Source organism: Ovis aries, chromosome 5, assembly GCF_016772045.2.
Source record: "Ovis aries strain OAR_USU_Benz2616 breed Rambouillet chromosome 5, ARS-UI_Ramb_v3.0, whole genome shotgun sequence".
NCBI lineage: Eukaryota > Metazoa > Chordata > Mammalia > Artiodactyla > Bovidae > Ovis > Ovis aries.
Window position 1 is genome coordinate 16,799,031 of NC_056058.1, and position 25,645 is coordinate 16,824,675.

The 25,645-nt window shown below is 53.5% G+C and overlaps 1 protein-coding gene across 7 annotated transcripts in view; it reads left to right on the plus strand.

Moving 5' to 3' along the window:
- PTPRS (protein tyrosine phosphatase receptor type S) overlaps positions 1–25,645 on the plus strand; it is a 110,422-nt gene that overhangs the window by 46,413 nt on the left and 38,364 nt on the right. For all 7 annotated transcript variants that reach the window (XM_060416308.1, XM_027969824.3, XM_027969827.3 and 4 more), the window contains exons 3-6: positions 5,393–5,538; positions 6,050–6,191; positions 12,178–12,366; positions 18,946–19,056. In XM_060416308.1, coding sequence (XP_060272291.1) covers positions 5,393–5,538; positions 6,050–6,191; positions 12,178–12,366; positions 18,946–19,056 — 588 coding nt within the window. The remainder of the gene's footprint in view (positions 1–5,392; positions 5,539–6,049; positions 6,192–12,177; positions 12,367–18,945; positions 19,057–25,645) is intronic.

Genomic DNA, 25,645 nt, shown 5'->3' on the forward strand with positions numbered 1-25,645 from the left:
TGAGATGGATACTATTTTCCCCATCCCCATTGTACAGATGAGGAAGCTGAGGCACAGTGAGGTTACATTATAGCCAGGAAGCAGCCTGACTGCCTGGTGCCAGAGCCCAGGTTCCTACCCATCACCCCACATTGCCTCTGGGTCAGCGGCCAGACATAACTGGGCCGTGATCTGGCCAGTCACTTTCCAGGGCCTGTGTCTTCTGGGCTATATTCCTCATAGTGGGAGTGGCAGGCTGAGGGTGCTGAGCATTTTTCGTTGACTCAGGGTTTCCCCTGCCCTTGGTACTGCTTGCGTCGGGGCCAGAGCTTTCCCTGGGGGGAGGGTGTCCTGGGCACAGTGGGATATGGAGCACCCCTGGCCCCATCTTCTTGATGGCACCCCCGCATGAGAAGCACTAATTTAACATACACTCATGGAATAAGTCATAAATCTGACAATTACCAGCCTTAGGCAGAACGGAGCTGAGATTGTTCCCATTAATGGATGAGGAAACTGAGGCCGCATAGTGTCTATGATAAGGAGTAGGGTGGAAATCACAGTCTGGAGACTCTTCTGATCTGGGTTCAAATCCTGTCTCTGCTGTTGGACTATGGCTGCTTCTGTGCTCTCTTTCATTTGGTGGGTTTTAAATAAGTACCTACTGTGTGCCAGGCATTGGTTTAGACCTAGGGGACAAACCAGATATCCCAGCCCCGTTTGGAGCTGATCTTCTCATGAAGGAGAGACCCCAGTGTGCAGGATGGTAGGCATGCCCAGGAGCGAGACAGACAGAAAGGGAGATGAGCTTGTGAGTGGAGGGTTGGGGGCTAGGTGAGAGGGTGTTACACTGCACCAAGAAGATGGCATCTGAACAGTCTTAAAGGAGCTGAGGAGAGTGCCCCACTCATGTTGGGAGAGTGTGGAAAGTGTCCTGGACAGAGGGCATAGCCTGTGCAAAGGCCCTGGGGTAGGAGGAAGGCCTGGCGTGTTGGAGGAAGTGAGGAGGCCTGTGTTTCTGGAGCAGGGTGAGTGAAGGGGAGAACAAGAAAGGGGCGGGGCAGGTTTTGCAGGGTCTTATGAGCTACTGGAAGACATGGGGTTTTGCTCCCTGGGAGATGGGAGACCCAGAGGGCCGTGGGCAAGACCTGACTCAGATATTCACAGGTCCCCTCTGGCTGCCAAGGGAGGGCAGGCAGAGGTGGGGTGAGGGAACCAGAACAGAGGGTGAACCACGCAGGGAGAGTGACCCAGGCAGGGCATCAGTGCCAGGCGTGTAGCCACGCTACTTCAGTGGGTGCTCCCTCAGTGAGCCCTGCACTTGCTGATTATTTGTATTTATTTATTTGGCCATGCAGCATGTGGGATCTTAGTTCTCCGACTGAGGATCGAACCCATGCCCCCTGCACTGAACGTGTGGAGTCTTAACCACTGGACCCCCAGAAGAAGTCCCTGCAGTTGTTATTACTGTATCCCTATAGGTATTGGTAGTGGCCTAGACTCAAAGCCAGGTCTCCATCTCCAAAGCTGGGGCATCTTGACCCCAAGATGTGGTCTGTTTAGCAGGAGCCCTGACACCTGGGTGGTCAGCGGAGGGGCTGTGGGCACCGTGATTGGCATTGCCAGCTTCAAGGAGAGTAGCCCAGGTCCTCAGGGAGTGGCTCGGGTGGGGGCTGTCACTGGGAGAAACCCCAGGCAGGCAGCCAGGATATCCACCGCCCAGCACCAAGAGGAGTGGTTTCTGCCCCAGAAACAGCTCTCAGTCCTGTGGAACCTTCCCAGGACGCTGTGTGGCTGGCCCAGGCTGGATTGGAAGGGACGGGAGGGTGGGTGGGGCTCTACCTCTGGCACCAGATTTTCCTCTGCAGAATCTGAAATGGAAAAACAGAAATCAAGCCAAGCCCTTCCCAACCTCCCAGTGCTGTTGGCATCACCACTCTGAACCTCAGTCTCTTCATCGAAGAAATGGAAACACCCAGGGTGCTCTCTGTCACCGGAAACCCACAACCCTATGTATCAAATGTGCAGCGTGCAAGGCTTTGGGAACCAAATGGGACTAGGTTGGAATCTTAGCTCTTGTCCGTCACAAGCTGGGTGAGCAGGGGCCAGTCAATCACCCTCTCTGAGCCTCGGAGTAGAGCTGGTGTGAGAACAGGCCCAGCACAAAAGGACCACTTGCTTGCCATAAGCTGCAGCCATACCCCAGTGTCTTTCTTGAGTCTGGAGCCCTTTTGCCAAGAAGAGGAGGGGAGGGTTGTCCAAATAAGAGACTTAAAGCATCCACAAGAATTAGTCTAATGGGAGATGCAGCAGGCGGAGAAAGCTTTTCTGGGCTGGCTGGGCTCCCAGAGCTGCCTGGACGTAGGCTGAGAGGCACCTGCCTTGAAGAGAGGGGGAGCCAGAGAGCGAGTGGGCAGCTTCATTACTCAGTATTTGGCAAATATCAGGGTTCAAGTGCTTCCCGGGTGGTACTAGTGGTAAAGAACCCACCTGTCAGTGCAGAAGACGTAGGAGATGTGGGTCTGATCCCTGAGTGGGGAAGGTCCCCTGGAGGAGGGCATGGCAACCCACTCTAGTATTCCTGCCTGGGAAATCTCATGGACAGAGGAGCCTGGTGGGCTACAGCCCATAGGGTTGCAAGGAGTCAGACATGACTGAAGCGACTTAGCATGCACACATGCACAGGGTTCAAAGCCCCAGTTTTTCAAGGGTCACCGGGCTCAGAGAGGTGGTGTGGGGGAGTCCCTGGGAGTGGGGTCCATTTCACACCCACCCTGCCAGGTGGCACGGAACCAAGTATTTCAGCCCAGTGTGATCAGGGCTGTGGTGGAGGGGGCCACCCAGGGAAGGATGGGGACAGAGGCAGTCCTGACCCAGCCAGTGGTAATCCACGAAGGCTCCCTAGGGGAGGTGCTGGCCGAGCAGAGGTTGAAGCTGCCAGACGCAAAGAGGAAGGACAGTGCAGGCTCTCGTCAAGTCTCCTTCCCTGGATTGGAGGGTCCTCGGGGTGTGTCCCCGGCCCCAAGTGGTAAACAGGCAGCTGGATGCTTTTCCCTCCCTGCAGCTGGCTTCTGCCCTTCCTTCCAACAGCTCCCGAGGGAGGGTTTTTCCCAGAAGCAAGATTCCTGACCCAACTGCAGTGACTTCCCCCCCTGACCTTGGCTGGGGACGCATATGGCCCCAGTCACCATTCCAGGAGGAGGGACAGGCCCAGCCCGGGGCTGCTTAGCATGGAGCAGCAAAACCATGTCAGTCAGGCTCTGGGCCTGGTGGGTGAGAGGAGCAGAAGATGCAGGCTTAGGGTCAGAGAGACCCAGGTTCAAACCCCGGTGCTGTCACGTCTGAGCTGTGTGAATTCGCACAAGCTCGTTAACCTCTCTCAAGCTGCACAGTCCTGTCTGTGTAATGGAATGAACAGTCACCTCCTCGGTAGACTACACAGGAGTTGAAGGAGGCCACACATGCCTGCACACAGTAGGTTTCCTGATTTTACAGAGAGATGGCCAGTGTAGATTCACAGGGTCATATCAATGGGAGCACAGCCTGAAATGAGGGAGGTGAGGCCAGTCAAGCCACGGGAATAGGGACTCTGTATCTTGTTCAAGGCCCATCCTGAGTCACAGATGGTAGAAATTGGGGTTTGTGGCACCCAGATTTGGAACCTGAGGTCTTCTTGAACTTCTCAGCACTCCCGAGTAGCCAAAACTTTCTAGATGAACCTATTAGGCCCAATTGTTGCTCAGGCTGGAGTTATTGATCCTCTGTGCCTCAGATCCCAAACTTTTACTTAATATATTTCTTCCATCTACTCACCTTTCTAGTCAGACCTTACAGAAATAATAATTGCAATTTACTGCAAATACTTCTGAGTCTAATAAAGGTACCAGGGTGTGAAGCCTCCCTTCCCCTGAGTCTGGCTACCTGCTTTCTCCTCTCAGAGGAAGGTGTTGTTTCTGTACACACTCATACACACACACACACACACACACACACACACTTTACCCATTTTCAGTTTTCTCATCATACAAATAACACTCACTACACATTTTACTCCTCATTTTTTGTCCATTTTGTAGGGTATCTTACATTCCTTCCCGAGTAGCTCATTACAGAAGTATCCTTGTCCCTTTTTACAGCTGCATAATATTCCACTTCTGGGTGGCTGTATTCATCTAATAATCCCCTTTTGTTGGATAGATGGGTTGTTTCCTTCAGGACCTTCTAGGCACATTGCAGCCCTTAAATCTGTTGGCAAAACTCTCAGAAATAACTGAATTCATTTTATGGGATATCTTGTAGCTTTACTGTGGCTGGAAATCCAGGATCCCTTTGGGCAATTCAAAGGTTACTGTGAAAAGTCCATAAAAAAAAGAGAACAATGTTAATGAGCTCTCACCAGGTGCTATAGCCAGTGTGAGGTCCAGACTTGCAGCTGTCTAGGTATAAAAGACATCCTAACTCCCACTTGAGACTTACCTGGGAAGAGTTTAGCACATCACATCATCATGAGGGACAGAGGATGTGGGCGCAGGACCAGCCCCATTCAAATCCCTGCTCAGCCCCTGGCTGGCTGTGTGTGTACTGTGAGATAAGGATTATAGTGGCTCTGCCCACCCAGCGCTGTCAGAAGAATTTTTTTTTGAGGGGGGCTCTACTACACAGCATGTGGGATACTAGTTCCCTAACCAGGGGTCAAACCCATACCCCCTGCATTGGAAGCTTGGAGTCTTAACCACTAGACCACCAGGGAAATCCCTGCCAGAAGAACTGGATGTTTCTGAGTGTACACATCTGCATACAGTAGGTGCTCAATAAGCATTTGCTCTAGTGGCTGGCACCTGTTCTGAGCCTTGGCTGCCTTCTCTGACCCTTTGTGTTTGGACACCTCTCACGGATGAAGAGGCTGGGGCCTTGGGTTCGAGCGCTTGTTCTGACCTCGGGTCTCTTGGTCACCACCCCCCACCCACCCCCGCTTCCCTGTTCAGTGCCTCAGTTTCCCCACATGTGCCATCAGGGGATTAGACCAAGTTATCTCTTCCCAAGCCATTTTAGGACCAAGGACCCTCCAGGGTTTGGCTGGTCACTACTGAGGGCTGAATTTGGGAACCCTAGATTCTTGGGGGTCTCCCCTGCCACCTTTCTTTGTGGCACTACATCTGAGAGGCTGCGTCCATGTGTGAGTGTGTGTGGCTGTTGTATCCAGAAGCGGGGAGGTGGGGGTGCTGGGCAGGCCCAGGGGAGCCACGGAAGGCGAGCAGCAGCACCATTTCTCCTTCGTCCTCTCCAGCCCTCATGTCGGGCCCACATGGTACCTCTGTGGCCAGGCGTGCTGGAGGGCACGTTTACCTGGCCCCATGGGGTCCTGGTCACATGCCCAGGCCCACCAGAGCCCCTCTTCCTCTTCTCTCCCCAGAGCCCCCCAGGTTCATCAAAGAACCCAAGGACCAGATTGGTGTGTCAGGGGGCGTGGCCTCCTTTGTGTGTCAGGCCACGGGTGATCCCAAGCCGCGGGTGACCTGGAACAAGAAGGGCAAGAAGGTCAATTCACAGCGCTTTGAGGTGAGTGGCTGGGAAAGGGAGGGGACACAGCCCAGGGCCAGCCCCACCCCCCCCACCGCACCCCGACCATGAGGAACATTCCTACGTGGAGCTGGCTCCCTCTCCATCGGGACCCTTCTCTTCTTCCACCACCTCCCTGGCAGGTGCAGGGAGACACGTGCTCTGTGAGGGCTCTGCCAGGCTCGCTTGTTCTGCCACCTTTGTGCTGTGTGGCCTCAAGCAATGCCCTGCCTCTCTGGACCTTTATCTCACAGAAGGGAATTTGTAACCCTGTGCCCATGTTCATAGTCAGACATACACGTTTCCACATTTTGCATGCCTGTCCCCAGACTTCCATGCGTGTGTCACGAACCCATGTACACACAGTACCCTTGGCTTGTAGAGACCCAGTTTTCTGCCTCCAGTATCTGTGCAAGGCCTACACACACACGTGCGTATAGCCCCCAGCTCCTCTCCTGATCACCCCTGGGACTCCAGCCTCACCCTGACCTTTCTCCCCTGCCTGCGACAGACGATCGAGTTCGATGGGAGTGCAGGGGCCGTGCTGAGGATCCAGCCACTCCGGACACCCCGAGATGAGAATGTATATGAGTGTGTGGCCCAGAACTCAGTCGGGGAGATCACCGTCCATGCCAAGCTCACTGTCCTCCGAGGTATCGGGCTCCCCAGGGTGTGTGGAGGAGGCCCTGGGGCCTGGTTTTGGGGACAGATACCAAAGGGATCCCTGAAAGTCTTGCTTTGGATTTTCACTTGTGGGGAACTTTGATCTCCTTTTTTTAGCCTATAATACCACTGGGTCTTAGAGCCTTCTGGTAGGAATTTATTGAGCTTTTGCAGAAAAGAAGAGCAGCCTGTTAAGGGACTAGCACAAAAGATGCATCCAGCTCAAACGGAGAATTCATCTGTTCATGTAATTAAAATGTTTGTGGATTATAACAGCTTCAGGTTCAGCTGGATCCAGGAACTCATACCTCATACTCATGCTCTCAGGGTTCATCTTCAGACTCTGGGTGTTCTGTTCCCTATCAACTGTATTCTCAGTGAGATCTCCCCATTAGCTCCAGACTCTGGGGCCTGTACACAGAAGAGGGGGCTAAGTGACCGAGGACTGTTCATTGACCCACCTTAGATCAGATGACCATCCCTGAGCTTGTCACTGTGGTTGGAGAAAGAAATACTCTGATTAGCAGAGTTTTCCCTGAAGTCAAGAGTGGGTCAGCCCATGTAGACAGAGTCAATAAGGGGTGGTCTCCCCAAAGAAACAAAGGAGAAATAGCAGCTGGCTAGGCAGAAGCAGCTAACCACACCTCCACACACATTCCCATGCATCCTTCCTGTGGACTGCCTGCTGGCCTTGGTAGGCTGGGGCACCAGGAAATGGCTTCCTTATTGTAATACAGCATCATTCAGACAGTCTTGCTGCAAACTCACCTCCCACCTGCCCACCAGCTGCTCCCAACTGCCTTCTTCCTTGCAAAGTGATTAATTTAACCCAGGGGCCTGCAACTTGAGTTCACATCCTGGCACTGCCATTCTGTAGCTTTGTGACCTCGGGCAAGTTAATGAACCTCTCTGAGCTGCAGTTCCCTCACCTCCAAAGTGTAATAATAATGATGTTCACCACAAGGGATTGTTTCACGAACCACAGAAGTGGGCAAAGCAAGTCAGGGACTAACGGTGCTGTGTGAGGAACAAGCATTTGGTTGGTGCTACCTATCTGATATTACTGCTGTCGTTGTTGTTGTTCCGGTTGTGACAGGACAGCTGCCATCAGCCATTGTGCAGCTGTGGGGTGGGTTCTGCCTGTTAGCTGCAGCGCCACCCTGACCCTCTCTGATCTCTAACTAAAAGCCACTCGAGACGTCCCTGGCAGTCTAGTGGTTAAGAATTTGCACTTCAGCTGTAGGGGGCACAGGTTCGATTCCTGGTCAGGGAACTAAGATCCTGGTATGCCACGTGGCCCAAAGGAAAAAAAGTACAAGTCACTGCCAGCCATTAGGGGGCAGGTGGTCCTCACATGTGGCTCCCAGGTTGGGAGTCACCCAGTGTCCTCCCTGGCAGCTTGGAGCCCTGGGAGGAAATGTCATATTGGCCACAGGGCCACTTGATCCCAGACCCTGATGTGTGCCCGCCTTCGTCTGTTACCGCCTGGAAATTCCTAGTAATTTTTGAACAAGGGGCCCCATAGTTTCATTGTGTGTGGGGCCTGGAGCTGGTCCTGCCAGGGGATGGAGGAAAGGGGAGGGGAGGGGAGGAGTCCGCCTGCCCCAGCCCGCCCCGCCTCTTCCCAGCAGATATTTTTGCCCTGACCTTTCCCCGGGCACAGACGGAACAGCCCGGCTCCCGCTGTACACACACCGCCCGCCCCCCCCCCCCCACCCCGCCCCCCGCCCCGCGTGCCAGCCTCCATTGTAAGCGCTCAGAGAGTTAAAAGGACACGCTGTGAATCTATTAACTGCCCAGTCTCTGGGAGTCTGGGAAAGACACATCTCCGCTCCCTGCCCCCCATCTCGGCCCTCAGCATCTCTCTGTTCTCAGGCCGCCTCAACAGACGTGCTGCTTGGGCTGGGCGCTCAGCCCAGAGCGTTTGACCTGGAGCGCCTGTCCCCCTGTCTCCTTTGAGCCCCAGGGACCCCCAGCCGAGCGGGAAGGTCTGGGATGCTGGGCCCAGCCCTCCCCCCAACCTCTCTTCCCCCGCTGCCATCTGATTGTGGACGCTACGCACGCCTCTCACGCTGTTGTTTTAATTAAACTCCGAGGAATCCAGCACAATGTGGTACTCGATGAACATTTTTGTTTAATTAGGAGCTCTTGGTAACGTCAGGCGGCCGCAGCCTACCCCCCACCCTGGCTGACTGCCGCCCACAGGCACACACGCCCCTCCCCCGCGGGGCAGCACGCACCGAGGAAGTGCTCACGTGTGGACACACGTGGGGTGTGGGTGAGCACACATGCACACCCGTGTGCACACACGCAGGAAACGTCAGCACAGAGGGACCCTGGCAGCCCCAGCCTCCAGCATGTCTAGGCCAGCTTTGAGCACCTAGAATTGAGGCCTGGTTATCTTGGCCCGAACCTCCCGTGACGTCATCAGTAGCCAATCAGGACCATGCAGTGAGGTGGTCCAGGCCTCCGGGCCCAGGAAAAAGGAACTGGGTGTGAAACAGCTCAGCCAGGATCCAGCGGCTCTGACCCGGCAAGTCCAGGCCCGGCTTGGGGGTTCTGCAGTCACTGGCTCCATCCAGCTTCCTCCAGATTTAACCCAGCCTGGATTCGAAGTCTAGCCTTGTTGAGACCAGACTGTATGACTCAGAGCAGGTGTGCCCAGTGTTTGAACCTCAGTTTTCCCCTCTGTGAAATGGATCCCTTCTCAGAGGCAGATATAGGAAATTACCTAACATTGCCTGGTACGTACTTAGTGCTCAGGATTTGGAACTTACGCTGTTTTCTTCTATGAAGCGACTCCTGCCTGGACAGGAACCGCAGCTCTGTTGTTTAACTGCGGACATGGGGTGATGGTGTCCCTGCCCACCTCTCCCTCACCTGGCCTTGGCTTACTGCACCCTCCAAGTACCTGGGTCCCTGTTCTCTCCCCACATGGTGTCTTCTTGCCTACCTCTTCCCAGTCCCCTGTCCATCCCCCAGTAACCCCACCATACCTTGTTTCCCTCCTGGGCATCTGTAATCAAATACATGAGTGTTATTTCCTTTTTACGCAAATAGCAGCTTTGTCTATACCAGGAAGTGGCAAGCTTCTCCTGTAAAATGCCAGAGAGTAAATATTTTTGACCCTGCAGGCTAGAGAGTCTTTGTTGCAACTTCTCAGTTCGGGCCAGCTGCTGGGGATGATGAGGAAACCAGTGGGTGTGGCTGTGTGCCAATAAAACTTTATCAACAAAAATAAGCAGGGGGCCAGATTTGACTCAAGGGCCATAGTTTTCAATCCTTGGTCTACACATCTTTCACTTTGTCCAATTAGCAGTGCATCTTGGACTTTGTTCTGAATCTGGTAGGTGATTCCTTCTGCTGTTTGGGGGACCTGCCCTGTGGATGGCCTGGCCTATGTATAATGAAGCTCTGTTGACAAACATTTAGATCGTCGCCAGCCTTTTGCTGTTAGTGTTGGCACCTTCGGAATACCCCTGCCTTCTTCCTTGGTGTACAGGCTTAGGGGTCTCAGGTGGGTGATGCCAAGTCACCCCCACCCCTGGTTCTGCTGGACCAACACACATTTCTGCCTGCCACAGACAAGCAGGCCTGTGTCTTCTGTCTCATCAGCCCTGTATGCAGTCACTTTCTTGTCACTTGTCACTATATCACTTGTTCATTGGGGTGGGGCGGGGACTGTGTTAGTTTGCTAGGGCTGCTCTAACGAAGTACCACCATCTGGGTGGCTTACTTCACATGTTTTTGTTCACAGTCCTGGAGGCTGGAGGTCCGAGATCAAGGTGTCGGCAGGGTTGGTTTCTTCCAAGGCCTCTCTCTTTGGCTCAAAGACAGCCGTCTTCTCCTCCATCTTTATATGAGCTCTGCTGTGTGTGTGTACCTGGGTTTTAATCTCCTCTTCTTAGGGGGACACCAGTCCTGTTGGATTAGAGTCGCACTAGTACCGCCTTTGACTTAATGATCTCTGTAAACTCCTTATCTCTAAATAGAGTCTAATTCTGAGGTCCTGGGTATTAGGGTTTCAACCTATGAATTGTTGTTCAGTTGCTAAGTGGTATCTGACTGTTGCCAACCCCATGGACTGCAGCATGCCAGGCTTCCCTGTCCTTCACCAACTCCTGGAGCTTGCTCAAACTCACGTCCCTTGAGTCGGTGATGCCATCCACCCTATTCATAGGGTTTCAACCTGTGAATGCAGGTGGGGTGCATTTCAGCCCATAACCAGGGGATGGTGGGTATTTTAACTGTAGCTGAGGAGGTATGCCCCACCCCAGGGAACCCTTTGTCCATGGATATGGATGTGAACCCTTTGTGAATGTGAGGCCAGACTGGAGCTGCGGTGTTAGGGGTCAGAGCAAAAGGATCCAGGAGTCCAGATGCTGAAGAGGGGAGGGCAAAGTGTACAGGAAGGGGCGGGACCTGCCAGGGGGCCCTGAAGCCTCATCCCCCCTCCCTGGTGCCAGTTCCAACTGAGTCAGGCCGCGGAGCCCCTGGCGCAACATGCAGATTACACAGACGGGGGCCACCCGGCTTGTCACCTCGGTTTCAGGTGGCACAGCAGTAAAGAATTCTCCTGCCGACACAGAAGGCACAGGTTCAGTCTCTGGGTCGGGAAGATCCCCTGGAGGAGGGAATGGCAGCCCATTCCAGTATTCTTGCCTGGAGAATCCCATGAATGGAAGAGCCTGGCAGGCTACAGTCCATGGGGTTGCAGAGCCAGACGTGACTAAACACACATGCATGCTAAAACCCAGCAAAGTGAGTCTGTTGTACAAATGCATATATCTACGCTTCTTCAGATTCTCTCCCCATATATCCCATTATAGAGTACTGAGTGGGGTTCCCTGTACTGTCCAGTAGGTCCTATTCGTTGCCTGTTTTATATGTAGTAGTGTGTATGTGCCAAGAGAACCACATTCTTACCCGTCACTAGAACATGGGCACCAAGTCTCCAGGGAGAGAGATTTTCTCCCCCCACTACCTTCATCTGGAGGCTGAACAGGGAGGCTGAACAGTGAACAGGGAGACCGAGGCCAGGAGGCGTGCCTCTCACAGGTTGGCAGTAACTGAGGCTGAGTCGCTCGCTTATTTATTGAGCACCTACTGTGTGCCAGGACCTACATGGGGTGGTAAGGACACGGCAGAGACAGATGCGTTGTGATCTATGGAGTTCGATGTTTGGATGTTCTAGAGTATGGGAGGGTTTTACTTTTTATTATTAGTTTTTGACCACACCGCCAGCACATGGGATCTTAGTTCCCTGATCAGGGAAGGAACCCATACCCTTTGCAGTGGAAGCAGAGAGCCTTAACCTCTGGTCCACCAGGGGATTTCCCAGGGTGTTTATAACTTGTGACTGCGAGCTTTGCCCAAGGTGATGCTGGAGGGGGCCTGATGACTTTGGGGGACCAAGGTGGCTGGTGTGGCTGTATGGAGAGAGTGAGAAGAGTGAGGCTGGCCCGAGATGGGGCTGCCGAGGCCACTGGGGGCCAGTGCCAGGCAAGGAGCCTGGGTTCCTCCAGAGGTTGGAGGAGACTACAGCGGGGCAGGCGACACAGAGTGGTGTGGCCCTGTTTCCATTTCGAAAAGCTCCCTCGGGCTGCTGTGACGTAACCCAAGGGCTCTGTAACTTAAGCACTGTTGACATCAGGGCCGTTCTGGGCACTGTGAGGGGTGGAGCAGCATCCCTGGCCCCCACCTACTTGATCCCGAGAATGACAGCCATGGACATCCCCAGACGTGGCTCAGTGTCCCCTGGGGCAGGATTGGCCCAGATCAGAGACACTGGTCTAGCCTGATGTCCTCCCAACATTTCCCGCAGTTTCCCACAGACAGAGGAGGAAACAGGCTACAGGAGATTACCTGGCCAGGCAAGGGCTGGCCCCAGGGCCCATCCCCAAGCCCCACCCTGGAGGGACAGCTGTGCAGTAACTGGATCCCTGCTGTTTTCCCCATCACCCGTCCCCCCCCCAGAGGACCAGCTGCCCCCCGGTTTCCCCAACATCGACATGGGCCCCCAGCTGAAGGTGGTGGAGCGGACGCGGACGGCCACGATGCTCTGTGCTGCCAGTGGTAACCCGGACCCTGAGATCACCTGGTTCAAGGACTTCCTGCCCGTGGACCCCAGCGCCAGCAATGGGCGCATCAAGCAGCTGCGATCGGGTGAGTGCAGGGGGCCAGGAGGGTGGTGGGGGGAGGGCAGCATCTCAGGGCCCGCGCCCTGGGGACTGAGGGAGCAGAGAAAGGCAGCGCTGATGTGCAGCCATGGAGGGGAGAGAGGGTGTCTTTGGAGCTGAATCAATGGGGATGTTAAAAGGTGCAGACTGACAAGGGGTAATGGGGAGCTATGGTGGGTGCTAGGGGGCGAGTTCCTCAGTGCCGGAGTGGAGCCCTAGCTGACTCAGATATGCACAGTGATGGGGGCTGCTGAGACCATGGGGGCAGAGTGTCCCCAGGAGCCAAGCAGTGGGGTCCTAATGGACATAGAGTTGCAGGTAATGGAAAGCCAGAGGAGGATAGGTATCTCCTGAGCCCCTGCATTGGGGACGCAGTGGGGGACAGACAGGCAAAGGTGATGGGGAACTGTGGAGGGTGTTGAAGGAAGGCCATCTTCAGCATCTGAGCACTGGCTGTGTAACAGCACAGTGGAGGTACTGGGGAACCATGGAAGCTGGCAGGGGAAGAGTGTGTTCTGAGCTGAAACAGTGGACGTGTCCTGTGAGGATGTAGTGAGGTCCAGACAGGTAGGAGCAGAGGCGAGCATAAAGCAAAGGCTAGAGAGTGTTTCTGGTGCTGAAGCAGTGAGCATCTCCAGAGGAGATAAGGGCACAGACAGGGAGTGTAATGGGGAGCCACAGAGGGCTGCAGGGAGAGAGCATCTCTGAGCCAGGCAGTAAGGATGTGATGGGGCACTAGTTGGTTCACCCAGGCTAAGGGGCCCTTGGGACGGAGCACAGGGCCTGGGCCGCCTTGGGGCTGGGCATTTCTACAGTTGTGTCTCAGCACAGCAGCCCCATGCCCCCGTCTGTGAGCCCGTCTGTCTGGGGAGCTCTGTGTGCATTGTGTCTGTTGTTACACTGCTTCACGAACCTCTGTGTGTGTGTCCAGGCTCCCCACGTGTCCTGACTTAACATGTAGGCCATGCCATCGGCACACAGGTTGCCTCCCCCTCCTAGAGCAAAATTTGTCCACGTGCATCTCAGCCACACGTGTGTCTGCGTGACAGTCCCTCCCATGTGCATGCCTCAGGCTGGTCCTTGTGTACACAGACATGTGCATGGTGAGGATGTGCCCCCGGGCACTCCTGCATGCTTTGGTCCATTCTGAAGACACGTGTGGGTGTACTCCCTTTTTCTCTTTCCCTCTTCTCTGAGGGCCCCCACCCTGGAGCCAGTCTCGCCCGAAAGCCTCTCCATCACTCTCGGTGTACCTCCCCCGCCATTCACTGCCCAGCCTCGTCTTCCGAGGAGTCCCACTTGCTCATTTCCTACTTTCTGCTCCCCCCAACAAAGACCCAAAACCTCCAAAAGTGCAGATGTTAAGCCCAGAATTTCTTCCCTGGAGAGACGTGGGCCTTTCCCTGGAAGAGATGTAACCTTCTTGGTGCTGACCTGTCTGAGGATATTTGCAGCTTGGGGGGTTCAGCTGGATTAGTGGTGGCAGCCTTGGGAACCCAGTTGCTTCTCTGCTGGTTTCCACCATTGTCCCACCAATATAATGAAATGATTGAGTGTGGACCTAGGTGCCTGATCACCTGGGCATGTCCTCCTCTCCGGGTCTCAGTGTCCTCATGAAACGTGCCTGCTCCCTCGCGTCACTGTCAGGGGCCCCTGACAGGCTGCTTGGCCCTACCAGGAGCTCAGTGAACATCAGCTGCTTTAAAAATCATAATCAAGGGGCTTGCCCGGTGGTCCAGTGGTTAAGACTCTGAGCTTCTGCTGCAGGGGATGCAAGTTTGATCCCTGGTCGGGAAACTTGAGATCCCACAAGCCACATGGCGCAGCTGAAAAAAAACACGTTGTAATCAATCTAATTATTATTCCAACATCCCCTCCCATCCCCAGAGGATACAGGCTTCTGTATAACCACCCGTTAACGTTCCTGTTCTCTTTTCTTGTCCCTCTGTTGTAAACGTTCAGAAACCTTTGGTAAGTTTAATTTCTTCACCATGTCGACAACTAACGCCCCCCTCCGTGTCCCCTACCCCACCTCCTCCCCTCAGACTAACGGCCACTGTGACGGTAACTGACCCACTCCACGTGGCATGTCTACTAACGTCTCCCCACCCCCGGCCACCTGGCCCTCCCCATCTGGGCACCAGGGGGCTGCAGAGAGAAGAGCCTAAAAGGAAAAGAGGAAAAAAGGACAAGACCACAGGGGACTTACTGGAGCTTCATACATAACATACCCACCCCCATCCCCCTTGCCAGCCCTTTCTGGGCCTTGACGCTGCTGGAAAATATGAAGTTACAGAAATTTAGGGGCTAGATGTAGGCGGAATGTTCCGTCTGGGCTAGTACTGGGTGCATCTTGTTCTCTTTTCCTAGCATCCAACCTGAAGCCCCTGAATCCAACTGCTGGGCTAATTCTTACTAAGGTGAGAATGACTGATACTGACCCACAATAGTAACTTCTCATCTTCCTCGGAGCAGAAGGCAAAACAACCTTTAATACCCTCTCTCCATGTGTGATCTTCCTCTCAATATAGTGACCACAGGCTGTTATGGCCATCTTGGGAAGTTCTGTCCTTCACTGTCTGAGTTCTGTCACCATAGTCTTAGTGAAACAGCCCGAGCAGGAGCTGACCTAGATTCCCACTGACCCGAATTTTTGCTCTCCACAGTACAGCCTCAGGCAAATTCCCCTTCCCCCTCCTCTCCCCTCCTCCCTCTGTATGAAGAAGGGGAGTGGCCCCATTAGATTGGGGATTTTCTAAGAGATAATATAGGACCCTCCTAAAAGTTCTAGAAGGGCCCCAGCCTGGGAGGCCGAAGAACTGGGTTCAAGGCCCCTGCCTCTGACTCATGGTGAGACAATTCTTGGAACCTGTGGGCCTCAGTTTGCCCCTCTGCAAAATGGACTGGGGCCAGATGGAGAGGGGTGTATTTCCTCTGCTGTGGCATTGGGGGTTATCAGCTGTCATCAGCACAGAGAGGGGGGTGGCCCATATCACTCCCAAGGATGCAGAATTCTAACCAGGGGCCACCATGGCTGGTGTCCTGAGCCGTCCCAGCCTCCAGAATCCATAGAGACACACAGTCCTTTTCCTCTTTTCCTTTTGGAAATTAGAGATGCGCAAGGCCCTCCTTCTTCCCTCCATCCCCTTTCACCACCCTCCCCTGCCCCTCCTACTTGGCCTGTCTGTAACATCTTCCCTTTGCTTTATTAATGCCCAGCCCTGGGGCACTAACCCTTCTCTCTGCCCTATCTCTAACAAGATTCCCAAGACCCGCCCCCCGCCCACCCCGTTGTTCCTTGTCCCTCTCAAGAAGGAATCTAGGAGGGGAGGTCATGGACCTTCCGCCCTCGGCCCAGAAGGAAGGCAGCCGACAGTGCCAGGCCAGGCCAGGCCAGGCACCTCCCTAAGGCAGAGCCAAGCCCCTCCGGCCAGTCCACAGGGGCTTCTAGACTGAGCCCCTCCTTCCCCAAGAGTTTCCCGCCTTCTATGGGAAGCCCTCCTGATTGGCAAGCCTTCAGTGCCCATCCTCCTCCTGGGAGCCTTGCCTCGTCTTCCTGGACAGGGCCTGCAGGGTCCATAGACCGAGGGCTGCCTACTTCAGCCCCCTCCCAGCCCTGGGGGCAGAGTGGACAGGCCTCGCTGGTGGCCCGGCCCCGCCTCCCTGGGGCCCCGCGGCCCCCCAGGACTGCCTTCTGACATTCACCTGACTCTCTCTGCTTCCCTTTCAGAAAGCACTCCGATCCGAGGTAAGGCTCTTTGCTCACCCACCCGCCCACTCACGGTCTCTCTCGCTGCCCACCCAGCCCCAGGCCCCCTCCACATGTCTCCTCCTCACCCTGCCCGGTGTCCATGCAGTCTCTGTGTCTGTGTCGCCGTCTGTGGCTGGGTGCTGAGTGCGGCCACGTGGGCCCCTCAGGTCACCTGGCCACAGGGTGTTATGTCCTCCGGAAGGTGCAGCGCCTCCCATGCCCGCCCAGAGTGCTGATGACTGCTCTGTATGCAGCCCTCATCCGTCTCTAGCCTTGGTTTTCACATCTGTACAGTGGGTGTGCAGAGGAGGGCCTTCCAGCTGTGAAGCTTTGATCTGGGTGATGTGGTAGGGGTGTGGGGGTCCAGCTCTCTGAAGGAGCAGAGAGTCTCAAAGGCAGCCCTATGGAGCTGCCCCAAAGAAGAGACTAGAACAGGCCTGGGTGGGAGCCCTAGGGAAGAGTCCAAGTCTGGTCCTGACTTTGCCATGAGTTGCTGTGTGACCTGGAGCAGGTTCCATGCCCTCTCTGGGCCCCCATAGTGGTATCTGCCTGCCTGCTTCCCTGGAGCCTTGAGATTGGTAGGAAGTGTTATGTAGAGATGGAACCCTAATCCACAGCCCCTAGAGAGAACTTCCCCATCTGTGGGTTCTCCCCACTTGTGTGGGACAACTACAGACGAAGCTGAGAAGGGGCGTTTATTTAGGACCATGCATTGGATTTTTGGATTCCTGGTACCAGGGACTCTAATCAAAACCTGTGATCAGAAAAAGAAAAAAAACTGTTTAAAAAACCAAAAACAACCACCTGTGATTGATATTGAAGGTATTCCCTCATCTTCATGTTACTCATAACCAACAAGTTACAGGGTCCAGGCCTGTGATTCTAACAAACTTACAGATAGTCAGTTCAATTAACTTATGAAAATGAAAACTTGGGTCCAGGCCTTTGGTTTCAAACATACTGTGAAAATCTCTGCCTCATTTTTATTTGTTCACGGGTGATGAAGTATTTGATCAAGGCCCATGATTTCAAACATACTTAGAGATGTTTGGTGGACTTCACTTACTTGTGAAAATGAAGATTTCTCCCAGACCTGTGATTTCACATAACTTTAGGGAAATCTTGGCCACATTTTCATTTACTGTGAACACTGTAGTGTCCATGGCCTTGCGCTTTCAAACACTGTTAAGAAGATTCATTCGTTTTCACATGTTCATGGGAAGTGAAGTCTTTCATCTGGGCCTGTGATTTCAGACATATTGAAGGAGGTAGTCTGCCCTAGTTTCATTTACTTGTGGGCACCAAGACCCTTTATTTGGGCCTGTGATTTTAAATATGCTTAAGATGGAACTTCTCTGTTGGTCCACTGGTTAAGACTTCACCTTCCAATGCTGGGGGTGTGGGTCTGATCCCTGGTTGGGGAGCTATGATCCCACATGCCTCATGGCCAGAAAAGTAAAACAGAAATGATATTGTAGCAAATTCAATAAAGACTTCAAAAATGGTCCGCGTTTAAAAAAAAAAAAAACTTTAAAAATCTGCTTAAGAAAATTGACCACTTCTTCAAATTCTTTATTGACTCATGACCAACAAATTCTTTAATCCAGTTTTATGATTTCAAACACACTGGAGGCATTTCAGCCTCAACTTTATTTGTGCAGATTAGAGGTTTTCCTTTAGACCTCCGATTTCAAACACTTGAAAATTCTCCCCATTAACCTCTGAGCACCGTGGACTTGGGTCTTCGTCTATGATTGCAGACACACTTAGAAAATTCATTTACCTGTGGATCCTGAATCTAGACCCATGGTTTTGAAACAGGTCCATGAACTCAGACTGATTGATGTAGATGACTGTAAGTCTGGGGAAATTCATTCTTCAGTTCGTTTCAGGTACAGAAAGCTTGGATCCAGCCCTTTGATTTCAAACTTACTTGATGTATTGCATTGGCCAAAAAGTTTGCTCTGGTTTTTCTGTTACATTGTATGGAAAAAGTCCAATCGAACTTTTTGGCCAGCTCAATATATCACTCTCAGCATCCTTTGCTTTCGCTCTCGTGGAGAGGGTAACCCAGTTCTGAAATCTAAAAACCCTTGAAGAAATACAACGCTGTCTCCATTTACAAACACTGTGGGCTTCGAGGCCTGTGATTCCAGACATACTTGAAGAACCCAGACCCCATTCACTTACACACTGGTTGAAACGAACAAGCGACCACCAGCTCCCTGAATAGGCACCTTGTTTGTTTGTTTGTTTGTTTGTTTGAATTTTATTTTTTATTGGAGTATAGCAGATTAACAGTGTTGTGATGGTTCCAGGTGGACAGCAAAGGGACTCACCCATATACATGTACATGTATCCGTTCTCCCCCAGACTTCCTCCCAGGCTTGGTACATCATGTCAGGGTCTTTGGAGCGGCTGCTGTAGGTTGGGACCACCAACCTGCCCTCCACCTCCCCCTGGCAAGCATCATTTGGCACTTTCCTAAATGCACCTAAAGTTGACACGTATTCCCCCCATCCCCCAGCTTGGTCCTTCAACGTGGCAGTCATTCACAAGGTCCCAGCTGAGGGTGGAGGATTGGCCAGGCATGCGGTGTGTTCAGGATGGGCCAGAATTGGGGTGGGGAAAGGCAGGCAGCCAGGGAGGCCCTGACCCAGTGGGGGCTTCTAGGGTGGCTCAACTTTTCTGTCTGCCTCTCTGGCCCAGCCCAACCAAGAGACAGGCTGGATGGGACTCTGGGACAGCCCTCCTGCCATTCCCCCAAGCCAGGGTCCCCCCTCATGGGCCAGGCCTTGTCCCCTTTTCCCACAGGAGCCCTGCAGATCGAGAGCAGCGAGGAGACTGACCAGGGCAAGTATGAGTGTGTGGCCACCAACAGCGCCGGCGTGCGTTACTCCTCACCCGCCAACCTCTACGTGCGAGGTAGGGCCCCCCGCCCCCACCGGTCCCCCTTCCTTCTCGGGCTCACAGCCTCTGGGCTCCCCTGCCCCCTGCAGACCCCAGCAGGCAGGCCCACCCCGGGTGGTGGCTGTGGGACCTTGGGCGAGGCGGTGTCCCTCTCTGGACCTCAGTTTCCTTGCCTGTAAAATAGGGGCAGCTTCAATGCCCCTACCCCCGTGCCTGGTGCTGGCTGTCCCATGAGCTGCAGGACGTTGGGATGGGGGCAGCAGGAGGGAATGGGGCAGGGCCGGAAGGAGGGGGTCTCTCGTGGGCCTACAGGGCCGGGGGAGCCTGCAGGCCTCTGCCCCACCCTGCCCACCCCCGCCCATCCGAGTCAGCTTCTGTGGTGTGTCGTGCGGTGCTTCCCTCGCTGTGTGCTCGCTTCGCTTCTCCAGACTCGTGGCCTCGTACCCGCTTCACCACCCCGCCTTCCAGCGCCCTCAGTCTGGGAGTTGGGGAGGGGTCTCCGAGGCTGCCCCTGCTGGCCCTGCAGCCTCAGTTGTCCCCAGAGCCTGGTGCTCTCCTGATCACCCTCAGCGGAGGATTCCTGTAGGCAGGTGTCCCAGGGTTTGGGCTGAGGCTCGTCAGTGTCCCACTTGGTCACACCGGGAAGCCCAGGGGGTCCTTGCCCCGGCACCACCCCCCCCCCCCCAACCCAAGGAGGGCCTGGGAGTAGCCCCTTGGTGTCTCCTCGAAGGTGCCAGGTACCCCTGCTCCTAGATGCCTCTGTGGACCCCATCTCATCTCTGGGTTGGTTCTCTTCCGTCCTTTTGGAAATATTCATTTGCTGCCTCCTCCATCTCCTATGTCCCCGTGGCTGTTTCTGGTCAGATCTGTGATGGAAACAGCTTCCACCTGCCAGGAAATGGGGTCCAGTTCATCCCCCAGGGCTGCCCCTGGGTGGCTCCATATCCTTGATCCTAAGCCACCCTTCTTTGCACCTCCCTTCCCCAGTTTGACACACCAGGCCCCTCACTGTTCTCCACCTGGGACGTCATGCAGCTCCTCCCTTGCTGGGAGACCCTCAGGCCCTCAGTTCCGCCTCTACCAGACACAGCCCCCACCAGCCCTGAAGCAGCACCTTGGCCGCCCTTGGGTTCTGCAGCTGGCCTCTGAGGAGGAGGTGGCATGGGGGGCGGGGCTGGGGACCCGGGGGCGCGGGTGGGCAGGGGCCATACCTCCGGTCTGCTGCCACGGCACCTCTGGTGAGTTATAGCGCGTCCATGACTCCAGTTGACTGGTCTTCGTCTAACCTGCTGTATTTCTCTGCAAACACCTGGGAAGGGGGTTTGTCAGTCTGGCAGGGCTCAAGGAGGACAGTGTGGGGCAGGGTGGGGGCGGGCCCTCTAAGCAGGGTGCAGCCAGGGAGGGGGGCCAGCCTTCTGTGTCCTCAGTGCCCCTCCCCCTGGAGGGGTGGTCCTTTCTTTAGGGGGTCCGGCCTCCCATCCTTGCCTGGGCCTCAGACGCTCCAAAATTGAATTAAAAAAAAAAAAATTGTGGAAGGCAAATGTAGATCGTGTATGTCAAGGAAAGACGAAAAGGCCGTTGCTGTTCTTTTTGTTTTTTAATTTTAATTTTTTCTTTGGTTTAAAGAAAAAAATCAACAAACTATTGCAGCTTTTAGCCTTGGGAAGTCCTCTTTTTACTCTCTGTATCTCCCCTATTTTTTCTCTTCTCCCCATGTCATTGTGTTCTGCATCAAACCCCCTTTACATCCCTCAGAGCTTCGAGAAGGTTGGTGTGTTTTTTTCTTTTTTACTTTCTTTACCCACATTTTTACATTCTGAAAGTCACACACACACACACACACACACATGAAACACACACAGACAGGAACACGGACACACGCAGACATGCACACAGAAAATGATAGAAAAATGAACTTTAAAAAAAAATGACAGAATGCGAATAATGAGCTGAAAGCCAACAAAACAAAACAAAAAACCGCCAAGCGAGAGCAAAAAAAAAAAACCCAGAAAGACACGAAAACCTCAGCCGCGCCCAGCCCGGCCTAGGGCCGGCCGCACACATGCGATGCTTGCATTGTGGTCGCCTATATGCATCCTTTGGTAATGTTGTTGCTAAGTTTTTTGCACTCCTCGTCGTCATGGTAACTTGGGCCTGATGCATGCTGGGAGAATGTAAAAATTTCTCTGCATGCCACTCTTGTCGATTCGGTTTGGTGAATTCCCAACGCCTTCTGTTGGAGTGTTTCTCGTCTTCCGTTCCGTTTTTCTCCTTTGGTTTCCTTTGTTTGTTTTCTTTCTTTCTTTCTTTCTTCTTTTTATTTAGTTATTAATTTTTGGTTTCGTTTTGGGGGAAAAAACCGATCAGTTCGTCTTTTTTTCCCCCTCCCAGCCCCTTTACCCTGCTCCCTCCCCCATCGAAGCGTTTGGTCTTTGGGTCTGTCTTGTGTCTCCGTGCTCTTTGGTTTCGCTTTCTTGGGCTGAGCTGTTGTGTGGTTGTTCTCCAAACGCATTGTGATTTAAAAGCCAGTGTTCCTGTCCCAACTACCATCCAGGAGGGTGGAAGCGGTCCCACAGCTGGGATGCTGGGGCAGAAAGTGACCACCCAGGCTCAAGAGCACAAAGGAGGTGGCTTAGACAGATGGTGGGAGGTCAGAGCTTGGGTGAGGTGTGTGAGGAGAGAAGCCCAGTTTGTCTGACCTGACTGGCCAGCTACCTCTCTTACCCAGAACTGATGCCTCTGTTCTTCAGGGCGGCCATGTTTGAAGGGAGCTTAAGCAGGCACATTCCCTTCCTTCTGCCTCAGCATGAGACCACCTCCCACCTTCCCAGACAACCCAGAAACAGGCATTGGAAGCACAGCCAAATGGACAGCTGGCATATTGAGTTCTTGTTCAGTAGAGCAACATGTCTAAATATGAGAAGTGGCCACCTATGAATGGACCATCCTCCCAAAATGATGCATGCTTGGCACATAGTCAGTGCTCAGAATGATAGCTGTTGTGATGACTTTTTGTGTCCTGACTGGGTACCAGTATGGATCCACCCATTGGAAAATGCAGCATGATAGACTTTGGCCAACTACTTGGCCAGTCACTGTGCCCTAGTGCTACGCCTCCACCTTGTGGATGATGTTGGCTGCTTCCCCCATCTCCTCCCAGACTCCCAGCCTAGTCACAGGCATCTTTCGTTCAGCAATGCAGCATGGTCACTTTCTGAGTACCTAAGCATCAGAGCTGTGGAATTCTGGGGAAAACCCTGGGGAACTTTGGGCACAGCCCCTCCCTCCCTCTCTCTGCCTCCCCAGCTCTTCCTCTCTCTCTCAGCTCTCCTTCTGTCTGTCTGTTTCTCTCACTTTTGAAACCTTTGGAGACACTCGCTCCCATCTCCTCTTCCCTCCCTGAGGAAAGGCAAGCCTTTGAGAGCCCCATTCTAACCCCAAATAGAAAACAAGCCCCGTATAAACTATCTATTTAAGATTTATAGCCACTAGCTCCCAGCTGACTACCCAACATAGATGACATTTGAAAGCTCAGAGTAGCCTGTTTGGGGTAACCTTTTCCTCTCACTTGTCCCTCACCTGCCTTCTCTAAACTCCCAATGATTAAGTTCAGGGCCGAGTTGGCAAGAAGATTTTAGGTGCAATAATAGGGGATTTATTTTTCCTGTCTCCTTTTGAATCCAGAGTAAGAGCTGCCAGGCAGAACTCTCCAAAAGATTTAGGAAAGAGGTCTCTCAGCTCCTTTATGAAAGCTGAGTCTCAGTAAATTGAAACTGAGAGGTGGCTGAGGGTCTCTGAAGACCACCTGGACTTTGGGGGCAGTATAGACTAGTGGTGCGAGCACAGACTTTCGACTTGAGGAGACCCAGATTCAAGTCCTGCCTCTGCCCCTCCTTGGCTGTATGACCTTGGGCTGGTCACTTGGTTGCTTGGAGTCCCTATTTTCTCATCTGAACGACAGGAAGAAGCACCAGTGCACCAGGCTCACAGGATAGTTGGGAGGAGTCCATGGAGAAAATTAACGTTCATCTGTCTGGTGCCCTGTGTTGTGTGTGGCACGTAAGAAATCACAAGGGAGATTGTTGTAAAACAGGGAAACAGAGTTCAAATAAATGGTCTGAGCAAGTCATTTCCCTTTGGGAGCCTCAGTTTCCCCATCATTTATTTCACAGATATGCCTTTTGAATAAGCTGGCTTATGGGAAACAGCTTTGGGAAGAATTGGAGGGCAAAAATTAATACATTTGCTCAGAGCTCAAGTTTTGCTAATGCTTTTCGGAGCTCAGCCCATGGTCTCATTTTTTCCTGGCTGCAGTCTCAATCCAGTGAGATCAGTGGTCTCCCCAGATCCACATCTTTCCTCTTACTCCCTGTCACTCCCACAGGAAGTTCTGTGGCCAGAGTGCCAAAAGGGGGTAAAAAAAAAAAAAAATGGAGCGAGTGCCAGTGGCCCAGTTTGGGTGTTAGGCTACCCTTACAGATACATACCAGCTCAGCAGAAGAGAAGAGCCACCTAGCATGTTCTGCTCTGAAAGCTCTAAGCGTTTACACTGTGGCCAGAGCAACCAGTCCTGGGAATTAGTTGCAAGGAATCCCCACCTTCAACCTAGCTCTTCCCTCAATTCACAATCTCCAGCTTCTACTGACCCTGGGTGATCCAGGGGGTGGAGTATTCAGATTTACCCTTCTCCTGAAGTCAGTTGCTGAGATTCAAAGGACCCAAAGTCAAAGCCAGGTCCATTTTTTAAAATGCAGCTGGCAGCTCTAATCCCAGAACCTCCCTAAGGAAAATGTAGCTCAGAATTACATTCTCCCTGGCTGCTGATTTTCTTTAAAATCATCAGCCTTTAAGGTATGAATGAGCAGCTGAAGATGGTGTCTTTGCCGTTTGGTCTAGCAACATAGCATAATTGAACCCTGGTGCACAGGACCCAGTGAGATGGTGTGGCACCCACCTGATGACGCAAGAAGATACTAGAGCTGGAGACGCGGGAGAGAACCTTCCACCTTCAAGGGACTCAGGATGTTGTCAGGATTTTAGAAGGAGCCTGATGAGGATAATTTAATGCTGGTTCTCAAATGCTAAACTAAGAGATCGGGACTCAATATCTGATGCCAGAGGGAGCTCTAGATTGCCCCAGTTTCCAGGTGTTCTTCAGAACCCTTTATCTGCAACCCATCCCCAGGCCCCTTCAGATCAATTCACAGCATGGCATTTTGTGGGGCAAATTGTTTTTAAAATTAAATCTCTGGCACCCAAGCCATATAATTGGTAGATATGATCTCCAGGTGTTCCCCTTTCCCCCCCAGCAGCCCCCAGACAAGAGTAGATAGATATTGGGCCTGGAATCACCCCTCCCCATGACCTCCTGTATCTCCACAAAGACTACCACAGGGGAATGTTGGCAAGCTCCCCCAGTTCCTGCTGGTCACACCTGGCCATGCCCACCCCCCTCATCCTCCACCCCTCAAAGTCCCTGACATGACCTTGGTGGTAGGCAGGGGCAGATCAGAACCCAGCCCTTCTCCTCATCCCAGCGTCACCCCGAGGGGAGAGGGGCTCCAGGGGTGGGGAGGCAGGCTTCTTCTCTGTTCGGGCATGGTGGATGGGGGCGGGGGCGGGGCCGTTCTGCAGGAACACTGAGCTCTAGACACCTCTCGCCTGCTGCCTGCCTCACACCCTTTGCATTGCTCTTTCCTCTGTTTTTGGGGGGTGAGGGGGTACATTAGATTACACCTCGTCATTCAGAGAGCCCTGTGTCTCTGGTGGCCGCAGCAAGGGGGCAAGGGGAGTCAGTCAATTGGCAAGACACCGTGCCCCTTTTTGCTAGAACTGGAAAAAAAAAAAAATTGGGAGACAGAGAGTACCAAAAACCCAATAAAAAAGTATCTGTAGGGCAGTAAAATGTCCAGCTCAAAAGGCCGCTGGTCAGTCTGTGGGCCGGGAGTCCAGCCAGGTCCCTCCAGGCCTCGCACTATCTGAGCAGCAGAGGGAGCTGGCAGTGGGAGAGGGGAGGCAGGATGGGTGGGAGGGGGAGAAAGATCTCAGGGCAGGCCATGGAGTGGTACCTAACCTCCCTGGGCCATGGGCTGGGGTTCAGCGGAGGGGCTTTGGAGTTAGGCCTTGGACGCCCCTCCCCCTCCCCTGACAGGTGTAATCTAAGCCTGAGTAAACCCCATGGAGGCTGCAGAACTTCTTGGCACCTTCCCCACCCTTTCCCGTCCTCATTTTGGAGTCCGGAGGAGCACCCAGCAGCTTCTCCCACCCCAAAATGCCCAGCAGAGCCCCCGCCCCCACCCCACCCCCTCAGAGCTGTGGCTTGCTGACTCGTTGAGATGTCTGACACTGCTGAGTTCCCTACCTAGTGCTTCAATCAGATCACCTCACTTTTGAGTTTCTCCCCCCAACCCTTCCCATCCCCTTCTCCCCTTCTCCCCGCCTCCGACCCCCCCCCCCACTTTTTTGGTTTTTTGAGTTTCTGCCTCTTCCTGCCTGGGGGAGGGGTCGTCTCCCGGTTGCTTTGATGGTTTTTGAGTTGTTTTTCCATGTGAATCGGGGTTTGAAGCGACCCATCCCCTCCAACCTGCCACCCCCCTACCACCGC